Source organism: Cucurbita moschata, unplaced genomic scaffold (assembly GCF_002738365.1).
Source record: "Cucurbita moschata cultivar Rifu unplaced genomic scaffold, Cmos_1.0 Cmo_Scf00048, whole genome shotgun sequence".
NCBI classification, from domain to species: Eukaryota; Viridiplantae; Streptophyta; class Magnoliopsida; order Cucurbitales; family Cucurbitaceae; genus Cucurbita; species Cucurbita moschata.
Genome location: NW_019268564.1, coordinates 1,077,560 through 1,093,476, shown reverse-complemented (window position 1 = coordinate 1,093,476; position 15,917 = coordinate 1,077,560). Strand labels below are relative to the sequence as shown.

General features: G+C 36.3%; 4 protein-coding genes across 6 annotated transcripts; all 4 read right to left on the bottom strand.

The window, feature by feature from the left end:
- Positions 1-57: 57 nt before the first annotated feature.
- Positions 58-4,452, bottom strand: LOC111435194 (probable magnesium transporter NIPA6). Of its 2 annotated transcripts, none has more exons than XM_023072568.1 (9): positions 3,919-4,452; positions 3,114-3,170; positions 2,934-3,024; positions 2,686-2,846; positions 2,474-2,601; positions 2,247-2,384; positions 1,439-1,531; positions 1,191-1,308; positions 58-739 (listed from the first exon to the last, which is right to left on the bottom strand). In XM_023072568.1, the coding sequence occupies exons 1-9, from the start codon at positions 4,040-4,042 to the stop codon at positions 648-650; spliced, it is 1,002 nt and encodes a 333-aa protein (XP_022928336.1). In that variant the 5' UTR covers positions 4,043-4,452; the 3' UTR covers positions 58-647. The 2 variants fall into 2 exon arrangements, with proteins under 2 accessions (XP_022928336.1, XP_022928337.1); XM_023072569.1 differs by having other exon boundaries at positions 2,334-2,384.
- Positions 4,453-6,409: 1,957 nt separating this feature from the next.
- Positions 6,410-7,245, bottom strand: LOC111435254 (peptidyl-prolyl cis-trans isomerase 1). The gene has a single exon (XM_023072675.1). The coding sequence runs from the start codon at positions 7,190-7,192 to the stop codon at positions 6,674-6,676; it is 519 nt and encodes a 172-aa protein (XP_022928443.1). The 5' UTR covers positions 7,193-7,245; the 3' UTR covers positions 6,410-6,673.
- A 1,906-nt stretch (positions 7,246-9,151) lies between these two features.
- On the bottom strand, positions 9,152-10,676 carry LOC111435265 (proline-rich protein 4-like). Of its 2 annotated transcripts, XM_023072698.1 has the most exons (3): positions 10,465-10,676; positions 9,749-10,380; positions 9,152-9,718 (listed from the first exon to the last, which is right to left on the bottom strand). In XM_023072698.1, the coding sequence occupies exons 1-3, from the start codon at positions 10,619-10,621 to the stop codon at positions 9,479-9,481; spliced, it is 1,029 nt and encodes a 342-aa protein (XP_022928466.1). In that variant the 5' UTR covers positions 10,622-10,676; the 3' UTR covers positions 9,152-9,478. The 2 variants fall into 2 exon arrangements, with proteins under 2 accessions (XP_022928466.1, XP_022928465.1); XM_023072697.1 differs by having other exon boundaries at positions 9,152-10,380.
- A 1,694-nt stretch (positions 10,677-12,370) lies between these two features.
- Positions 12,371-15,917, bottom strand: LOC111435266 (translocon-associated protein subunit alpha-like). Its single transcript, XM_023072699.1, has 8 exons — positions 15,701-15,917; positions 15,068-15,214; positions 14,907-14,957; positions 14,426-14,514; positions 13,640-13,717; positions 13,287-13,493; positions 12,840-12,914; positions 12,371-12,746 (listed from the first exon to the last, which is right to left on the bottom strand). The coding sequence occupies exons 1-8, from the start codon at positions 15,759-15,761 to the stop codon at positions 12,696-12,698; spliced, it is 759 nt and encodes a 252-aa protein (XP_022928467.1). The 5' UTR covers positions 15,762-15,917; the 3' UTR covers positions 12,371-12,695.

The window sequence follows — 15,917 nt, the reverse complement described above, 5'->3', positions numbered from 1 at the left end:
AAAAAAAAAAAAAAAAAAAAAAAAAAAAAAAAAAAAAAAAAAAAAAAAAAAAAAAACGAGAAGTAAATGAAAAATATTGGTCTGACTCGAGAAATCATCAAGGCTACCTTGTGTATATCTAACCTAAGTTCAGAGGACAGCTATCTGACCCTACGACATGATTGAATACGTGCACTCTAAATCTTTTATTACATCCCTATCCAAAGACTTAAAAGCTCAAATGAACTATGGTATACATAGCATATTCAAACTTTGGATGGGTCTAAACTATGAAAGAAAATGAAACTAAAGATCAAATGAAAGAATGGCATAACCTACAAGTTACATATGGCAGAGGCTATAACATTGATGCTGGAACCAGCGAGGGATCATTTGAGGATGTTTTTCTCCCCACCATTCTAACTAAAAAGATCCTTACCAGATCGTCTAGCAGCTCGGGTTTCGATGCTAAACCTTTTATGTGAAACCTTTTGCAGCAGCTGAGGGGATGGTAGCTCTCGAGTCTCGACGAGACCATGATCACTACGTCAATACGTCGTCCCAATATAAAAAATTGGGCATTCTACTCGTCGTTTTAGTATGAGTATATTTTTCGGGTTTGAATTTAGGACTATTGCCTTCCAAATTACAATCATAACAGAGAAGGCTCATTCTTCAGTGTAATGTGAATTGCTTATGGTGATCAAATGTTCTTCAATACCTTTCATTGAATCCCCACTAATATACCACGCTACAGATCCTGCAAAGAGAGGTATAACTTCTGCGTTATAGCCATTTGCAAGTTCTATTACCACTACCACATTAAACAAACAAGTAAATGAAGTTGATATTCATTCAGCAGAAATCAAATCCATGTTATTCTTATTTGACCCCTTTTTGCCAAATGATACCATATAAAAGGGTGTTAATTGTTCGGCACTGTTTCTGAAGAACGGTCGCGGATTCAGATACACGAAATAGATATCTTCAACACCCTTTTAGATGTTATGTGGTTTGTACGAGCACACATACACACAATCATTTCATAGAACATGATCAGCAATAATACGTGGAGTAGGGGATTCAACCTCTAACCTCTTGGTCGAGGGCACATGCCTAAACTATTTGAGCTATGTTTGAGCATATAGATCGTGCGCTAACTGATTAGCTATCAAAACATACAAAGTAAGAGAGATGTTTAGATGTCATACCTTGTGAAGGGACTGGTTGTTGTTCTCTTGTTGAGTGGAGAATCATAGTTCCAGAAAGGACGGTAATGAATCCACATAACTCAGAGACTATAGTGCTTGCGTTCTGACCTGACCAGTCCTGCAGCATAGAGCGACTTAACCGATTCACATTCATAGTTTTATTTTTTATTTTAAGAAGTTATATTTGTTTCACTTGTATGGATAAAATACCGAAGAACGAGGAGCCACATCAACAACTAACAAATTACCTTAAACATGATGGCACTAGCAATAATAGTCAACGTCGTGAACATGGCATAATACACTGGAGATACGAGGGCTGCATTGAATGTATCCAATGCCTGAAACAAAGAAGATCATATCTGTGAGATTCTACATCGATTGGGGAGGAAACAAAGCATTTTTTATAAGGGTGTGGAAACCTTTCCCTAGCGAATGCGTTTTAAAAACTTTGAGGGGAAGCACGAAAGGGAAATCCCAAAAAGGATAATATCTGCTAGCGGTGGGTTTGGGTCGTTACAAATAGTATTAAAGCCAGACACTGAGCGATGTGCCAGTGAGGAGATTGAGCCCTGAAAGGGGGTGGACACAAGGTGGTGTGCCAGCAAGGACACTGGACCCCCAAGGGAGTGGATTGGAGGGTCCCACATCGATCGGCGAAGGGAATGAGTGCCAGCGAGGACGCTCGGCCTCGAAGGGGAGTGGATTGTGAGATCCCACATCAGTTGGGGGAGGAGAACGAAGCATTTTTATAAGGGTGTGGAAATCTCTCTCTAACAGACGTGTTTTAAAAACCTTCAAGTAAAGTCTGAAAGGGAAAACTCAAGACAATATCTGCTAGCAGGGGCTTGGGTTGTTACAGTATCTATCAACATAAATAAACAACACTTGGGGCTTGGGTTGTTACAGTATGTTCATGTGGGAACCGGGAATTTGCACCTCTGGCCTCTTGGTCTAAGGTAACACGTCTTGACTAGTTGAACTAAGCTCAAATTTCAAGCATTTAGTTAAGAAAGGAATAGGAAACCACTGCGGAACCATTAATAGGACACCAACCTTATTCAAGTAATTAAGTTGTGTGACGACACAGACTACTGCAACTGTAACAAAAAGCCAAGTTTGAGGGTAAGCTACTTGGCTTACCCCTTCAAGTGTAAGTCTTATCGCTATTCCAATAGCTTTAATACTCATAACCTGAATTAATCACAAACGTTTAGAATTTTGCAAGTGGTAGTAAGACAGTCACAACAGCAATATAGGTATTGATCTAGCAGAATAATTACCGTCAATGAACCCATTAAAGAACAGATTCCCAAGTAGACTAATATATTTACATGTCCATAGCGAGGTTCAAAATACAACATAAGAGCCAACACTAACGAAGCTGTAGCAGCAAGGTAGACTAGAAAAGCTGTTCAAGGATTCAGAAAAAAGAAACTAAGTACCAAATATGATGATATTTCATTAAATGAAATTCATAAGAAAAGATTCTGACCTGGTTGAGTTGCTAAATTCCAGATTTCTTCAACAGAATCAGGAGTACGTTCCTGAGGTGCATGAATAACTATTATAACTGATCCTACTATACAGGATAAACACCCTACAACACCCATTTTCTGCAGCCTCTCCTTCAATAAGAAGTGGGCTAAAACAGCACTGCCCAAATCAAGAAAACAATGTAAGCTCCCCCATGAATCATTTAAACTAGACATAAACGATACAAGAATCTCGAAACGAACTTACCTGACAATAATGCTCAGTGCACCGAGAGGCGTGACTAAAACTGCTGGGGCATAAATATATGCTACAAAGTTCGCAACTTCTCCAATTATCACTATTTTGCAAGAAGAAAACTCAGGATCAATAGTAATACTGGGGTGGAGGTAAGGGGGTTGATAGCCTAAATAGTATAATGATGCATACTTATAACCATGCCTGCCCACCAAAGTGGCTCTAACAGGTACGTATAACCACCAACACCTGTTTTAAGAAAGAGATTATAAGCATCAACCAGTAATAGAGCATCAACATTACCTAGTCTAGGTAATGGCTCAAGCCCACCGCTAGCAGATATTGTCCTCTTTGGGTTTTCGCTGTCTGGCTTCCCCTCAAGGTTTTTAAAACGCGTCTGCTAGGGAGAGGTTTCCACACCCTTATAGAGGATGTTTCGTTCTCCTCCCCAACCGATATGGGATCTCACGAGAAGACTCATGAATTAAATGCCCATTAGAAGCAATAACAAAGCAGATGAAAAACTAAATTCATTACTTAAGGATCTTTAATGTTGTGAGCTCGTTAAGAGACTATTAACACAATTTATAGCTTAACGCTAGCATATCATATACTAGTTTGCAAGGATCTGACATCCAAAAGGTGGTTCATGATGTTCTGAATCTTGAGCTTCTAATCCATTCAAAAACACAATTGCCCTGTCTGCCATGATTAATTCTTGAACAAATCCTATCAATTAAAAACAAATCAAGAAGAAAAGTCCACACGGAACAAACTACTACAGCATTCCTATTGTCAAAGAACACAACAATTCTGAGATAAATTTGCCTCAAAGAAACTTCCCTTCCTCCAAACAGAACATAAAGCAAAATACAGAAAGAACAGATTTAAAACGGATCGGATTGCATCCAACCAACAAATAAATACATTACACAGACCAGAAATCAAGCATTCCAGAATCGGTAGAACAATTCATTCATGAACCGTAATCACTGACCTGCTCTCGCCCCTGTGGCACCGGCACGCTTAAGTCCTTTCTTCTTCAAGATAAAACTCGATCCAATAAACGCACTCGACGCCATAGCCAGAATCAGACCCTTCGTATTCTCGGAAATCGTCATCTCTCCGTCTCTCTTCACTCCAAAATAAAAAAAATAAAACAAAAGTCGCTCGCACACACAGCCAATTGGACTTCTCTCTGAGATTAATCAAAAGTTCGCCCCAAATTCCCGCTCAAATCGAGTCGCAATCCAAAATTCAAACAAGGCGCAGTAGAAAACAAAAACAGCACCAATCATAAATCTGGTATTCCCCTATGGAAATTAGGAATCATGAGGGCCAGCATTACCAAATGCCCGCCAAAATAAGATCACGAATTTCAAGAAATGGAAGAACAAATGCAATGCAATGCAATCGTCAGAAGAAAATAATTCCGGCGAGAAACGAGATCGAGGAATCTGAAAAACTTCTCGACGCAAAGTACCGCCTTCGTCGTCTTGCCGGAAATTTTCTTCTTTTTTCCCATATTTCTAATGATGGGTAAAAGGCTCTCCGGTGGTTTTTATTTATTTATTTATTTTTCTTTCTTTCACATAAATTTGGCAATACGTGTCCATTTCTTAGTGGTTACTTTTAATCTCATTTATTAAATAAATAAATAAATAAATAAAATATCTTTCCTTGCTTTTAAAAAATTGCATAATAAAATAATAAAATCCCTATTGACTAGTTGATACCATGATGTCGGCAGAGGTTTTTTTTTTTTTTTTCCTTTTTTGTTTTCTTTTTTAGCAAAATTAGACTCCTCCTTTCCCTTCTTCAAACTATAGAGAAATCTTTGATCGAGCCAGACCCATTTTGTATCGTATCCAAGAGATTTTTGGATCCGAAAAAACAAAATCAACTTCTAATAGACCATGAACTAAATCAAAATCATACTCAAAGTCCATAGGAGATTATCCCGTTTTTTTCAACTATTCCAACCGTACACAATTATTTTTGGCATGTTTTATCTTAATTACTTCAAATAATTAAATTATCATGATTGAGCCACCGAACAGTAAGGTACAGCTTCCGATGAGTTAAAGCCTCAAAAGTTTTATTAATATCTTAATTTTTTTAAAAGTTTTAAATACACTTTTGAATTTTAAAAAATAATAATCATAATATTTTAGAGGTATTTTTTATAAAATTATTAAAAAAAAAATTTAAAAACTGAAGGGTAATTAATGAAACAGTTATTTATATAAAATAAGAAATACAACTTGCTTTTAATATATTGAATTTCAGTAATTTTCTCGATAATTTATTATAATTTTGTAAATATTTAATGGTTGTACTTTTAGTAATGATTTCCCTAAGATTATTCAATAATAATTATATAAAATCTCCAAAATAATACCTTCTATATAATACCCAATTACTATTTTTTATTTTTAGATATATTAATAAGAATATGCTTCAACTTTGTATTTAAATACCCTTTATAATCTTTTTTGTAAAATTAAATTTTTTTTAAAATAAAATTCAATAATACATTTTTAATTAGCCTAAACAACAATTTCAAACTAACAAAATTTTAAAATTCCACAAGTATTCTTTTAAATATAATATTAAAAATTCCACTATTTACATTATCCAAAGTAAATATCATTAAAAATTCAAAAGACAAACCAAAAGTTTTGAAGTATTAAACGGGAGCTCGATTCATTCGAGACTCGGCTACAACGAGAGCACGGTTCATTCGAGACTCGGCTACAACGAGAGCACGGTTCATTCGAGACTCGGCTACAACGAGAGCACGGATTCATTCGAGACTCGGCTACAACGAGAGCACGGATTCATTCGAGACTCGGCTACAACGAGAGCACGGATTCATTCGAGACTCGGCTACAACGAGAGTACGTAACGGTTGTAAAGAAGATAATAACCTAATAGTCCTGCTAAATTCAGGACTGCAATCCCCAATATGAGGATCTCAGTCTCTTTCTAACAACTCCACAGGAATCTAAAGGGCATAAACCATATAATATTCTCCGCACCACCAGACAAGCTTCTCAACTTTTCCATGGCATACTAAATCATATGCAGACAAACTTTTTCTCGTAGACCATGCTCTTTCAAAAGCTACCATCATAATAATTAATTCAAGCAACGAAATCTCACTAAACAATTATATTTTCATTGACTTCACTCATCAAATCAAACCAACCAAGAAAAATGTATCATCCATCGACAAAACAAATCTAATCTATATCCATTACCAGCAATCAGATCAACGGAATTGATACTAAATTCAAGGATTCATGAGACTTTCGAGTATCAATACACATTCTAATCCAAATCCAATACGAATTCCACGCAATCAGAACAGAAGATCATATATATAGAGTACCACAATCCATTAGAATCTATAATCATCCAGCATTCCCGGTGGAAGAAATGGGTTATGATTCATTTGATTATTCAAGAACTGCAAAAAAGAAGGATGAGAGAAAGTTGAAAGACAGAGCCATATCATATTATTGAAGGTCCTCGGTTTGAACAACCAATTATGTCTAGGAACCACCGCGAAACCGCCATCAAACAGAAAGGTAAAAACGGCAGTTACACATAACTAAAGAAGCAGCGTAAACCCACGACCCATAACCTAAAAAGAGACGCAGACAGAACCATATTCGCAGTAAGTTAAAAAACAACACACGCAAATAGGAAATGATCATCGATACGATTTCGCCGGAGCAGCGACAGATCTAAGAGAGTTGGCCACAGTCGGCAATGACAACTGGTTTCGAGGTCCTTCCAGAGCTCGATCCGACCTTCTCAATGGCCTTTACCACGTCCATTCCTTCAACGATTTGACCGAACACCACGTGCTTTCCATCAAGCCACTCGGTCTTAGCGGTGCAAATGAAGAACTGAGATCCATTAGTTCCAGGTCCAGCATTCGCCATGGACAAAACACCAGGTCCGGTGTGCTTCTTGATGAAGTTCTCATCGGCAAATTTGGAACCGTAGATCGACTCACCTCCGGTACCATTTCCAGCTGTAAAATCGCCTCCCTGGCACATGAAATTAGGGATCACACGGTGGAACGACGAGCCCTTGTAATGAAGGTTATGACCACTCCGGCCGACTCCCTTCTCGCCGGTGCATAGTGCACGGAAGTTCTCGGCGGTGCGGGGAGTGACATCGGCGTACAGCTCCATCACGATCCGGCCAGCCGCTTGGCCGCCGATGGTCATGTCGAAGAAGACTTTAGGGTTAGGCATTTTCTTTTCAGAGAGTTGGAAATATCTCAGAAGTAAAAGAAAACCGATTTGATTTTAGGGCTAGTGGGGCAAGAGGTATTTATAGCAGTCAAGGTTCGAGTGTATCCATGTAAACTCAATATCAACCGTTGGATTAAAACACGTGGCGCAATTTCAGTGACATTTAACTAACTGTGGTTAGGTTAAGAAACCCAGGGTTAGTTTCGCTGTCATGATTAAGAATCCGTATACTTTTCCGTTCCGTTTGTTTTTTCTTCAAAAAGAAAAAACAATTGATAATTTACGATGTGTCGTTTAGCGGAATGGAAACGGAAGCGGTCTTTCGGTGAACGGCCACCTTTGGTCACTAAACGACGTGTCGAAAACGCGAAGAAAAAACAACGAGCTTAATTGTATTTAGATTTTTTTTTTTTATTTCTAATAATTTTGAATGGAATGGAACCATATGATTATTTAATAGAGTATACAAATATAAATGACTAATTGTATAATAATTAATTATAATTAATAAATTTTATAAATGGAAACAAATAAATTTTAAATATTTAATTAAAATTTGCAGTTCAATTTCAATATATAATTTTAAAAATTATATTTAAGTACATAATAAATAATAAAAAAGTAATAAATTAAATAATATATATATATATATATATATATATATTCAAACTATTAATAAATTTAATATGGTTTGGTTTAACACCACTAATTTTAGAGAAATTTATAAATAAATAAATAAATTCATTTATTTTTTTCAAAAATATTATAAACAAACTAATATTCTGAAAAATGAAATTGGAATATTGGTGGGCCCACCTTAAAGGGAATATATATATATATATATATATATATATATTTTAAAAAGATTGCTACAATGACTCTAGACCATAACTTTTTCTTTTTAGAGCCATCATTTGGTATCCATATAAAAGAAGGGATTTTTATTTATTTATTTATTTTTATTTTCTTTCTATTTTTAAAAGCAATAAATAGAGAGGAATAATGCTTTTTTACAAATTTTATATATAAAAAAAAAATTATTTAAAAAAACATAGGGTGTGAAAATATGATACTTGGCCTCATCAATATTTTATTTTTTCTAACTTTAATTTTCATGAAATTTTATATTTAATGCTTACTACAAAAGTAATATTATGAATATGTTACACTTTTTTTTTTCAAGTATTGTGTGTTTAATATTTGAAATTAAAAAAAAATATATATATTTGCCCCTAAGTTATGTTCTTATTAGCAAATATATATATATATATATATATACACACACATATGTGGATGAAAAAGGTGTACATGGGATCGGGTTCTCGGAGGACATCCAAAATGTGACCAAGCATGACATCGAACTGGAGATTATTTTTAGATTCCCACGGAACAAAGATAGTTAACATGTGCCACAGAGAAAGATCTGACTCGTATATGATGTACATAAGTTTAGTAAAATAAAATAATGAAATGTTTCGAAAGATATTTTATATATATAATAACTTTTCCATGGAGATTTTTAATTAACTTTTAATAAAGACCATTAAAGATAAAAAGAACAAAAAATGAAGATTTTTTCTTGTTCGTGGAGACCTTATTCCTAACCAAAGAAGGGACGAGGATGATAGTACCGTTCCATTGTGTTCTCATTTCTATAACTCTATTTTTGCAATAAAGACCAAATATAGAATTTAATAAGGTTTACCCCACACGGTGTTTGTAGAAAAATAATGTAAATGTCGGATAAAATGAGGGGTGCAATCTTCAAAAATACGTTTTAACTTTCAAAAATAGTATATCGATCCATATGGTTATTACGATCAATGCTCAAAAATACTGTTATGATCAAAGCACTAGTAGGAATATGATTATCAGGTGTAGGTAGACAGTTTTTGTCTATATATTGACAGTAAAATCTTAAAATACCAACGATTTCCATCCAAAAGTAACAAAAATATATATTCGAATACTTCGATCTCGTAGCTTTATATTGAATACATGGATCAAAGACCACAACCAACCAATTTGATGTCATTTTTACAACACAAAACAAATTATAAACACAAACTCCACAATATACTCTCTCTTTCCCTCTAAATTTGTTTCTTCTTGTGATATCCACTTGAAGACTTTATTACATCAACAACGAAGTTTGAAGCTAATATATAAAATATGACACCAATTCAAACATATATATGAACTTATATATGAAATGGCAGCCAATTCAAACATATATATGAACTTATATATAGCACTCATGAACTAATTCTTGCAGATATATTTGTCCTAAGGGTGTGGAACAGGAGGATGAAGAGGAGGAAACTTCTTGCCGAACTTGGGGTGGGATAAGTACTTTGGAGGGATAACAGGGATGACCTTAGGAACTGGTGAACATGGAGGAAGCTTTGAAATTGGAGGAAGAATCTTGTAAAATGGATGCTTGTAGACTGGTGTTGGTGGTTTTGGCACGTAAACGGGCGGTTTTGGTGGTTTTGGCTCATTGACCGGTGGCTTTGGTGGTTTTGGCTCATTGACCGGTGGCTTTGGTGGTTTTGGTGGTTTTGGCTCGTTGACTGGAGGTTTTGGCTCGTAGACTGGTGGTTTCGGCTTTTTTGGCTTTTTCGGTTTTGGCTTGTAAACCGGTGGTGGCTTTTCGTAGACTGGAGGAGGCTTTTCGTAGACCGGAGGAGGCTTCTCATTGACCGGAGGAGGGTTTTCGGGAACTGGGGGAGGCTCATAAACCGGTGGAGGCTTTTCGGGGACGGGTGGCTCTTCCGGGGTGGGTGGAGGGAAGAATTTGTGATGGTAAGGAGGGAAATATGGATGACCAAACAATGGAGGATGAGGAGGGAAGACAATAGGAGGCAAAGGAGGATGATGATAATGCCAAAAGAAGGCAGAAACACAAGTTCCACTTTCAAACTTAAGCGCACCAGACAAACCAAATGTATGTTTTCCATTACCATTGGATTTCAACACAATCATGGAGGATTCCAAGCCATCAGGAGATGAACAAGGAGTAGAAGAAGCACTATGAAGCTGAGCAAAGCACTTACCCTTCAACTTTCCATCTTTCAAAGCCTCCATTGGAAGCAACACTTTGAACTTCCCTTCTTCATTAAGCTCTGCAAACCCTTTTCTTTCAAAGCTTCCATCCTTCAGCTTGCAGTCGACGCTGACACGAAGCCCTGCATTGGATTATTCATTCAAGTTCATAACATTTAAAAAGAATCAAACTTAAATGAATGAGTAAATGAGATGAGAAACTAAACCTGTGAAGGCATGAGTGGTTTTAATGTTGTTCTTGTGGCAGTCTGCACATTCTCCGACCCCGACAACCTCAACGGTTGTCAAGTCGCTGCCATGGCAGAAAGTTGCAGCAAAAAGGAAGAAGAACCAGAAAAGGAAACAGACAGAAGGGCTCTGCATGGAGGAATGAAGAGGGAACTGAAAGTGCAAGACAGTGAACCCAAATGGATCATTTTTATAGGAATTTGAAGGAGAAGATCAGAAGGTAAGCACCGACGGTAGAGTTATGATATTGGGGTCCAAACTTTTGGGTGATTTAGTTTGCTGATTGGCACATTGGCATGGCATTCAATAACTTCAGCTACTCTGCTACTTACTCATCTACCAAGAAAATAATGCTCATAATTGAGATTAATCTTTTAAGTTCTTCAAATGTTGGTATGCATTTAATTTTCCTGTTTTTTCTCTTTCGGAATATTTTTACTTTCCTATACTAGATGTTTTCGTTAGAGGCCCGAGCGGAGGGGAGGATACAAACCTATCATGGATAATTTAAACCAGGTAAACTATATCTACTCTATGTTAAGTCCTTGTCTGTTCTAGAGATTTGTAGTTGAGTATGGCCAATTTTGGGTCGAACGAGATTGTGTTTGTAGTACTGATTTCTATGATTATATTCAAGGTTTGTTCACGGGTGGCTAGGGGTAGACGTCGTCGAAAGGAAAATCAATGATTTGTATGATGCAAACAAGTGCACTCAAGAGGCATTTCAATCCTTACAAGGTGTAAAGTTGGTAACATGTGAACCTAAGGCCTTGTGTAATAAGTGAGTTAGGTTCAAGAATAGACTTGTAATAGTATAAAAGGGATGAATCACAAGCAACGATTTAATAATCGCTCGGTACTTCTAATGGTCGATACCGACAAGAGAAATAATATTTTTGAGAGTTTCTAGAAATTTAAAGGAGTGAGTAGAGGAGACAGACAAGTTCTAAGAATTACTTCCTCACAATTGCACTTCTCAAAAGATTTGTAAAGAGAATCGTATGCTCAGAGTTCTATCTTCTAATAAGAACAGGAGAGATCCACAAAAGGTACTATTATCGCATGTACTAAGGAAAACGAAAAACTCGAGCATGATCGAAAGTTTTGGGGTATAAAATTTAGCTCGGGATGTTCATGCATATGTATAGTACAAAGACGAATGCTATGGTAAGATCGTCTAAAATCCACAAACAGTTCTTCCTGGTCATGTAAGTCAAAAATCATGGCATACAAATCCTCAACATTTTCTTCAGTAATCGATGTCACCCGACATCTAAGATGAGTAGTCATCACAATTTGAATCTGCTACATCAAAGACAATAAAATAACAGATTGGCTCTATGTTCTTACCATCAGACCAAGTCAGGATGGTTTATCCTTCTCCTCATCTTTTTACAACCCAAAAGAAAGGCATTAATGGAGCGCCTACAACATTACAGTTGGAGGTTATGATAAGGTAGCATTTGCAGTTGATGATATTTTATGAATATTATCGACAAGTTCCATATAAATAGGCCAGATATTATCGTCCTTGAAAACTAAAAAATAAAAAACAAGAAAATCCAGATAGACAAATGGGAGACCCAATCTCATTAACTACCATCTTGCTGGCTAATTTAAGAGTCTTTACCCAACTCTTAAGCAATTAAATCAAGTCTACATTTGTCTCCTCATAAAATCATATATATGCAAGCATGAAAGCCACTAGCCAAGACCTCACATGGGGCAATTTAATGAGGGAAAAACTGATATCAAGCAAATTAACAGTTTTATAGGAAGCCATTCGACATCGAGATGTGAAAGGAGCAGAAACTTTCCCATGATGTAGAGGTAAATGATTTCAAAGAGAATTGGTAACCTGCACAGCCCACGGGCCACGACATCGATGATCCAACAAGGCAAGGATTGTGACTAATACAGAAAAGGGGTTCCAAGGAAAGTTGAGAAAGTTTCAACTTTGATAATCATATGCTCCAAGGAAAATTCTCTAGATTCAGAAAACTGTATCATTGCGGACTTAATATAGATCGACATTAAGAAACAATTCCCTGACATGCTACACTGGCAAGGAAGGGTTGTTTAACGCACCTAACTTACAAAAACTAGTCAACTTTGACTCTCTCCTCAAATCTTCAACTGCCTAACGTGAGTTACTGGAATCTGCACATTGTCAGTGTACTATGCAAACTGGGATGGAGACTAGTCCTTTTTAATTCTTCTTCTTTGACTTGCTTGATGAGGACTGAGTGTATGCAGTTCCCTAAGGATCAGAGGAGATAAGATTACAAAATATATCAGCAGCAGTTTCCAGATTTTCTTTAGACATTTATGAATTCCGTGAACAAGTACAAACCTGAAGCCATTCATCCATCGAGGTATCAACGGTTTTTGTTCCCACTTCAACCTTGGATGCAGCCCTCTTGGGTTTCTGACACATACAAGGAATTGCATAGAATTTTATGCCAAAATCATTCATATATCTAGAAAATGATTAAATTAGATAAAGATTAACATTCTGCAGCTCCAACATTCTCATACTCCAAATATTAAGGTGAGAAATTTAAGTATGAAGACTGGGACCATGGTTAATAATAAAAGAAACGCTACCGGTAAATACTTGTAAAAGACCAGTTCAGATATATTTCAAGTCACATATTTGTTAAAAAATACTCTCAATGTCGGGACAATAGTCCAACATTGATGTACCAGCAGCTAATAAGAAGTAAAAGAATATAAATAAGGCAACATCCACCATTAGAAAACAAGGTCATCATCAAATGAAGACCAGAAAGATCTATACCTTGGACAGCTTTTGCTGTACTAGACCATGAATCCATAAGCCAAGCATCACGAGAAGTGCAATTCCAAGAGTGACTAAAAATACAGTCTCGATGCTGATGAAACCACTAGCTTCAATGACTTCAATAGTACCGTTATAGAAGATGCTTTGGTATGCATTCTGGTCTATCTCATAATATATGGTGCCCACTAGATCAAAGTTTCCAGGCTGCACATCAGGAATATGTTAAGGTGTTTTCATTTCCTCAATTAATAAAACTTCAAAACTGATGAGGATAAGCAGGATAGTAATTTTAAACTGAAAATTCATATCAAGGGGACGAGGAACTGCTAAAATGATGATTATGAATGAACCTGCAAAAACTTGCTGACAGCAAATGCATATGGGTAAGAAGCTTGGGTAGATGGGGGCACCGTTGCATTGTGGAAAACCTACAAGTACAATAAGGAAGATTATATAAGTTAAAAACACCAAGCTGAAGTTGTACTCAAAATACCAAATTAAAAAATACATATATAGAAGATGTTGAACTTCAATTTTAAATTATGTAATATTACATTGACTGTAAGAATAGTCAATCAACAGACATGAATCAAACCAAGAATAGCATGATAACAATCGACATTGAGATACAAAATATATTGCAGAAATAGTAATAGGAACATTTTACTGTAGAAAGTTTGCACTGGCCAAAAACAGTCTCAAAAAGAAGAAGAAAACACGAGACAAGATTTGAAAAGAAGAAATTGACTTATTAGAAAAAAGAAGAAAGATAAATGACTAAACATACATTAGAAGAACAATAACATTCCTTCTGTTCAACTAAACTAAAGATGTCCAAGCTACAAAGGGCCAAACTAAAGGAATTCGAGTAAGAATCAAAACTCGCAACTTTCAAATCAAAAGGCCTAACGTATTTCATAAACACATTAGTGACTGAAACTGAACCTGGCCAACACAAACAATATCCTTTACAAAATTTCACATTCAACTGATTGAGATTGAAACGTAGACAACTCAAGTATTTGTACCATGCAGTCTATGCTTGTATTCATTAAATATTAGAGGAAAAGGAAAAGGAAACAATTTGAGAACATACAGAAACTCTATTTAATAATCATATGTCAGGCTGGGATTACCTGTCCAGTAAGATTTTGAATCAACACACGATGATCAAAAGTGTAGTGAACGCTGGCCTTAATAGCTATAATATTCAAGCTTGATTCCCCTGGATTAACAAATAACAGTCGAGGAAATTATTGACCTATAAGATTTTGCATCATTGAAAAGCAATAAAAGGTTTAATCAATGCTGGCCTTGGCAGCTTTCCTATTACATCAAGCGTGACTGACACATTTAACAAAACTCAATCAAAAGAAGTGAATGTAATACAGTCAGGAACATAAATTCAGATGAAAACCCACGTTTCCAACAGAGAACAGACATAAATAATAATAAAACATTTAACAGCAATAAAATGAATTACTGATTAATAGAAAAAGACTGGCCAACAGGTGCAACAATACCAATCAGAAGAAGCCATCTTTGAGTTCAAAGATGCCTGTGATTGTTTATAGGAGATGTAAGGGCCCAAAGGTTTAGCAGATTAAAGTTAGTTACCATCATTTTTCACTCCTGCGAGTAGTTCGGTCTCTGCACCAGCTTGCACTACTGCAATAGAAGGCATGAACTTCAATGTAAATTATAGATATCAAAAATTATGTCACTCCTATCAAAGTAAAACAAATGTTACCAAATCCTGAATCTAGTTGAACACTTACTGCGTGCACTATTTTTTGGAAAAACGCAGACAGTATTAACTCCTGGAGCTGAACCGAAGATCACATCTTCACCCACAACTCCCAGATCACTAGCTTCTTCAACAACCTGGGATGGTTCGCCATCAGAGTCCGATTGACAAGTGGCAACTGTTAAGAAAATAAACAACAGAGTAAAATGATCCGCTAGAACAATGAAATTCAATGCATTCAATGAAAGACAAAATTGCATGCTTTGGTCTTCTACATAGAATGAACAATCGAATTACTAGTAAATTCAATGAAAATAAATTCGCTGGGGATTATGACTTCAAAAATGGCGACAATCAATTTATAATTCTCGGAAGAGAGGAGGGGGATGTGATTTCAGTAATGGCAACAGATAAACAACTTGATAATGATTCCCAGCATTGTAACAGTACTTCTTAAACGAATACTAATAGGAAAGTGACGCGATCCAATATAAAATGAATAATCTGATCCGAACCCACAAGAGAAACAATCAAACCAAGAAAAAGTCAAAGACCTAGACCGCATTAGACCAGAAAATCCCGATCGAAAACCATGCAAGGCAATTCCAAAAGAAGAATCCGCAAGGCCCAAGCGGTAGATCTAAGATTGAAAAAAAGAGCGAACCTCGGAGAAATGGAGAGGCAAGAAGAAGAATGGCCAGGAAGAAAACTCTGAAGGTGTTCATGGCGAATCAAACGGAGAGCGTAGATTGAGAGTTGAAACTTCGATCGGAGAGACGACCAAGCTTCAATTTTGGAGGGTTAAGGTTGGGATTTGGGGATCCATTAGCCACCTTTATTTGGGAGGGAGAATCCGCCTTCCCCAAATTGCTACACGTTTC